We start from the raw sequence: 6,311 nt of genomic DNA, 5'->3' as shown, positions 1-6,311 counted from the left end.
TGCAAGAGAGGAAGTAAATGATTTTTAAAAGGGGGTTGGGCTATTATTGATTGTAAAAAAAATTATACGTGGAATTCACAAAATCTCCACTACTACTAAGGAGGCATGGCTAATAAGAGTCGGTCCACCATGGACTAGCGCTTCACACTTGTTCGACTATGTTGATCTTTTCGACATGGACTAAGAGTCGGTAACCATGGACTAGGGCTTCACACTTTTTCGACTATGTGTTAAGGTTGGACTTAGTTATCCGAAATTCTAGCTGAGTCCAAGGGGTGCCTACTACGGGCACCCTCCGCGCCTTCTGTAGCGTGGTGGTTGTTGACAGAGCACGTCAAGGGGCCTTGGGGGTACCTTGCTTTTCGGAGTTGGGCCATGCAGCATCTTAAGGTGCGTGGGAAGGGGCTCTAAAGCAAGAGGTCGTTCACAAACTAAAAGCCGAGTGCTTGACGTGTCTTGCTGCCATTGCTTTAAACAAAATTGTCTTCCGATTGAGCGACTCTCTCTCCCCGGGGCTGTTTTTTGCAAGCTCAGTGAATCCTTCCTTGGACATGGCCAAACCCATTCTCGATGAAAACCAGTCTTCGCAGCTGCTAGAGCTTCCCATGCAATTCATAGGCTTCCGACTCGAGCACGTTAGCCCTGAATGCGTGGACGGCCGTTTTGTCGTCAGCGAGAAGTCGTGTCAGGTCCGTGCGACTGCCATCTTTCATTAGCGTGCGAAAATATATCCTGATTTCGAAACGGTAGGACTCGTATGCTAGTTCCGGAATCCCAACTTCCAAGGCACCTATAGCATTTTCGAGGTGAAATTGACTCGTATGCTAGAGGTTCCGAAGGGACCTATAAAATTTTCGTTAGCACAATGATGTCCAATTGAAGGACGCTCCAGCCGATATTCTGACGGTACATAAGCATAATTGCCGGAATGGCTTCAATCGCGACTGATTTATGTGCTCTGCGAGAGGTCCATGGATAGTTTTGTGTCAATATAAAGAATTCTACAGACCCCTCCCTCTGACTATGCGATGGCCGATCTATTGGAACTTAGTGCAGGACTCTCGCAAATCTAACATGTCATACGACTGCGCTTCCAAGTAATTTTGTTAATACTATAATCAGGACTTCTAAATTAGAATGAGCTGACAGTTTTTGTATTTTGTCGTAGCCATTCCACGTCCTTCACGGAGGAGTGTCTGCTTTGATTGCCGAGTCACTTGCTAGCTTAGCTGCCCACATCGCATCTGGGTTTGAACGTGTTGCGGGGGTCGAACTAACCATCAACCACCTGAAAGCTGCGCCAGTTGGAACAGAGGTTTTCGTATCCGCCAAACCTGTTCACGCAGGTAAAAGGCTACATGTAAGTATATTATGAGATGGTCCTACTTTGGCATGTTCTCTTCGATTTGCATCTATTATTCACGCAGGTAAAAGGCTACATGTAAGTATATTAGGAGATGGTCCTACTTTGGCATGTTCTCTTCGATTTGCATTTATTATTGAGCATGCAAACATGCAAACTTTTCTTTTTGGGGACAAACATGCAAACTCGTTAATCTGTGCAGGTCTGGGATGTAACATTTTCAAAGGTCGAGGATCCCACCCGGTCAGTCTCTGAGGAAAATCCAGGTAGCACAAAAATAGCAGTTTCAAGAGTGACACTAATGGTGGGTCTGGCTGGAAAAAACCTTGAATTTGACCAGCAGTTAAAGACATATGCTCGGCTTTGACAGTGGTCCCCAACAACAATAAAGCAAATTTCAAAACATGGTCATGATGATGTTTGAGAGGGCAAACGAAATAATAGTGCACACAATGGATACTGGCAGCAAGATTGCTAAGAGAGCTGAGCTCCAAGAGGTAAAACTCTGTCTTGGCAAGTGGAAGGAGAACAATTTATTTCAAGAATCTAGGCTCTTGACTGGAGCTCCTAATTTTAAGTGAAAGACAATTACATAATTGTTCTATGTAAATGCATTCTGAAATCTTCATTGTTTGAAGTACAACATTTTGTAGCGCTCAGCTAAAATAAACTGATGTAGCAACTTATGAGAGTATATATTTGCTGCATGTCACATCCTCGACATGAGGGAAATACTGCCTATATATAGATCATATGACTATGACACATATATGGCACGCTGATGCTTCAGTAGCTCCTGTAAGGCCTTGCAACATCACTCCCTTGACTTTGTGATATGAGACAATATGGCATTCAAGGCCACAAAATTCCCGTTAAAATCTCATTTAATCCCAGGACTATATCATTTGGTCCTATATCTGAGTCCAACAATTTTAAGTAACCTTATGAGTATCAAATTTATGCCTAGCTGGCTAGCCGGTCATGTGTTGTCCACTGGCAATGTCAACTATTAGTCCATGGTCAATCTCACTGGCAATGTCAACTATTAGTCCATGGTCCTTGTGTTAGTGAGACTATCGGTTCTTTTATTCGATTACATCTGCCAGTGGAATCTTGCCTTTCAATTTGAGTGGCTAAGCATTTTTGGCTTCCATCAGTGCATTTAGGGATACAGAATACAGCTTCAACTGTGTATCCCGATTCCCAATACAGCTCCTTGTCCAATAGGAGTGTTACCCTCAGAACCATTTCATAAATGGATGGCATAGCATCATGACGTTCAATCAATACGAGGTGGCAATGGCATTGAAATTCAACCATCTTTTGATACTTGATCACAAGGGTATCATGTGCAAGAGTATCATCTTTGGTACGTCTATTTATTGGGTTTGGGATTCAGGATATACTGTTGAATCACTAAATGAAATGACCATGACCTAACGACATTAATTTTGTTATTTTGTGTATTCTGCTTTGTTCTTGATATTTTCTCTTTACCATCCTCATCCCTTCCATCATGAGCCTTGCTGAACGTGTGAATTGACTGCCTCTTCTGCTATCCCTAAATATGCATCCTATGCAAAATAAACTGATCATTATCTAGCCAGAAGAGTCCAATTCTCAAACATCTCTCTGCCTGGGCTATCCAAGGGCACCATATAATGATCACTATCTTTAACTCACTTCACATCATCAGTTTAACAGTCTATCACGGGGCAGGCACACAGAATTTCCTCCCAACCAACCTTGGTGGTAGCAAAACTCTAGAATAGTCCACATACGTGAAGGCTCCAGCTTGCAGATTCCACCAAGCCCCAAAATTGCCTAGATGGATCTAGTATGCCACATGTCTACAATGAAAAAACATATTCATGAATATGTGACACATTGTTTTTCGTGCAGGGAAGTAAGGTAGAGCGGGTGAAGCCACCCGGACTTTTATAACCTTTGGAAATACCACTAGGTAGGTGGGAGAGCATTTCCATGGACTTTATTATAGGTTTGCCTACGACACAAGGTGGATATGATTCTATCCTTGTGGTAGTTAATCGTCTTACCAAGATGGCTCACTTCATTCAAACTAGAGAGTCTGTTAGTGCCCTGCAAGTGGCGGATTTGTTTATTAAACATATATTTCGTTTGCATAGATTACCCAAATCCATAGTGTCAGACAAGGATGTCAAATTTACCAGTCATTTTTGGACTGTAGTGTTTGAGACACTAAGGACTGAGTTGGGAATGAGTAGCGGGAATCATCCAGAAATGGATGGTCAGACAGAAAGAATCAACCAAATTTTAGAGGATATGCTTAGAGCATATGTGTCATTGAGGACAAGTGGTTGTCACTATTAGAATTTGCCTACAATGATAGAAAACATTCCTCTACAGGGTTCAGTCCGTTTGAGCTGAACTATGGTTATAGACCAGCAAATCCAACTATAGTTGGAGTACCTCAGAAAGTGCCTAGTGCCGCGAACTTTGTGGTTCAAATGCGGGAGATGCTAGCACTTGCGAGAGCTAACATCTGCCAAGCTATGGATAGAGCTATGGCGTATGCGGATGAAAACAGATCCGTTAGAGAATTTAAGGAAGGAGAAAAAGTTTTTCTCAGAGTTCCTTTGCACTCTAAGTCTTTGACTGTAGGAGAGTGTGCTAAGTTATCTCCCCGATATTGTGGGCCATGGTTAATTCTAAAAAGAATAGGCAAGGTGGCCTATAAATTAGAATTACCACAGGGTTGTAAGGTGCACCCAGTGTTTCATGTTTCTCGCTTAAAGAAATTTTTGCATACAGGTGACTCACTAATCGAGGGTGTTGTTTTGTTTCAGGAGATAAGAGGATAATGCAGGACGCAAACCAACAAGAATCCTGGACCGAGGAACAATGCAAGTACGCAATCGGAAGATACCCACGGTGTTGGTTGCATGGCATGGTTTACCTCTATCAGAAGCTACCTAGTTACGGAGAGTGTGCCTAGACTTTATCATCGAGGACGCTGATGCCTAAAGAGGGAAGGAATGCTACGCTCAAGTTGAGGCAACATGACCTCGGAAGGGTCAGTCGATATTTTCCTTTAAAGGATTAATGTTTGTATTATATTTGTTTGGGCTTCACGTAAATGACCAAAAAGGAATTAAGGTCAAGGTCCTTGGTGAGGGTGACATGGCACAAGACTGGGTGGATCTAAGGCTAAGGGATCTAAATGCATTAAATGTGCCAAGGGGCAAATGATTTCAACATTCCCTAAAATCTCACCTCCCTCTGAGCACAGCCACGGGGCATATCCAGACACCTTGCTCAATGCATTAAGAAACAATGGGTGCAGTGATGGTACAGTACAGTCCTCCCCATTCCAGACTTGTTGTGGCACAACTACTTGGACAACTGCTTCTTTCTGCATTGTGCCCACAGGTCGTCTCATCTTTCTCATGGGGCGTCTATTCCAAAATGTGCTATCATATTTTACATTCTGAACGCTGGATCCAATTGTATCTGGTATCCCTGCCTCTAAAGAAACAATTGAGAACACTCTGGTTAATTCCAGGCCTGAGGGGTGTTCAGCGTGAATAAATCTGCACAAGAGATGTATAACTGCAAGCTCATGTGTCCACTATGTCGGTAAATGAACTGAAAGTGTTGCAGAGGTGAAGATGTGCCTCCAATTGGTGGTTTCATCAACCATCAGCCCAAAGTAGGATAGAACCTTCCAATACAACAGCTTGAAATATATCAAGGCCTATCCTACCGGTCCACCTTATAGTCAAGTTTCCTCCCCCAAAAATTTCTTCTCAGCTCTTGTTTTGTCTCTCAAATCATGCGCCCTATCCTCATCAAACTTCACCACTATTAGATTATGAGTAGTGTGTGTGAACACACCCTTCGCACACTTTTCTTCCACTTAGGAGGGTTTTCTCTTTAGGGTTAGTATTAGGGTTACCTTTGTTTTCAAAAGATATATTCCTCATTTTGGTTATTTTTTGTAATACAACTATTGCATTCTCAATACATCTCCATGTTTTGGTGTCATCCTCTCACCTACATTTCCAATTTTTGGTATCAAATCCTACTTCTCTACTAGCTCAAGCTACTTTTGCTTCAGGAGAGGGTCCTCTAGCAAAACACCTTCCTTTCAAGGAAAAAAGCTAGACAGGGGTCCGATGCACGATGGAGTACGGGTTGGAGGGGTTTTTAGTTATTAGTGTAACCATTCGTTTGGGTTCGGGATAAAATACATAAGCGAGGACCTGCCGCAGCCCTTAGAGCAATGCACCTCATTCTAGAGAAAATACATAAATTAGGAGCCATACTGCAGACCACACAGCATTCTGCTTTGCTCTATTGGTCATCTAGCCGCTCTCCAAAATGTTAAGGGAAAACATACCCTGAGAGGGAAGATCGACATGTGACTCACATAATAGCAGGAAAACCTACAGCTGCAAATAGATGGAATGGCGAATTGCATACAAGCTCCTGAGATTGGTTGTCGATCATCATCCAAAAATGAAAATGGGCATACAATGATATAGGTGGGAATCCTCCAACGTCTATCTCAACGTTCACTTCCGCCTTCATAAATGCTATGATCCCATCTATGTGATGCCACGATACCACTCTATGTGCAGGCCTAATTGTGGTCGGCACACCGGGGTCGGAGATGGTCCGCCGACTCTAAGGTTGGACTCTTCCGAGTCGGAGCGGTTGGACCTCCAACACTTTTGCACTCACGGTTGTCGGATGAAAATCAGTTCGAAGCCTCTATGGTGTGAACAACAAGTGCAATGAAAACTAATTTAAGTATATTACAATATTTTAGGACTAATCGCCAGGGCTGGGAGTTGAAGTCCGCCATGCATCATGTGCATCGTCAGCTGAGAGTGACCGATCTGTTGGAGAAGCACCATCATCTCCATCATGCGGATGTACCATAACTGGCGCAAGATCTTAAACG

At 43.1% G+C, this 6,311-nt stretch overlaps 1 protein-coding gene across 1 annotated transcript; it reads left to right on the top strand.

The window, feature by feature from the left end:
- The first annotated feature begins 405 nt into the window (after nucleotides 1-405).
- LOC147894059 (1,4-dihydroxy-2-naphthoyl-CoA thioesterase 1-like) lies at nucleotides 406-2,201 on the top strand. Its single transcript, XM_087384966.1, has 3 exons — nucleotides 406-689; nucleotides 1,169-1,360; nucleotides 1,566-2,201. Exons 1-3 carry the CDS (start codon nucleotides 552-554, stop codon nucleotides 1,728-1,730), a joined length of 495 nt encoding a protein of 164 aa, XP_087241092.1. The 5' UTR covers nucleotides 406-551; the 3' UTR covers nucleotides 1,731-2,201.
- Nucleotides 2,202-6,311: the final 4,110 nt, after the last annotated feature.

The sequence above is a fragment of the Dipteris shenzhenensis genome, chromosome 14, assembly GCF_047967505.1.
Source record: "Dipteris shenzhenensis isolate YYH24624 ecotype China chromosome 14, Dip_SZ_1.0, whole genome shotgun sequence".
NCBI lineage: Eukaryota > Viridiplantae > Streptophyta > Polypodiopsida > Gleicheniales > Dipteridaceae > Dipteris > Dipteris shenzhenensis.
This window is presented reverse-complemented; position numbering and strand designations above follow the sequence as displayed.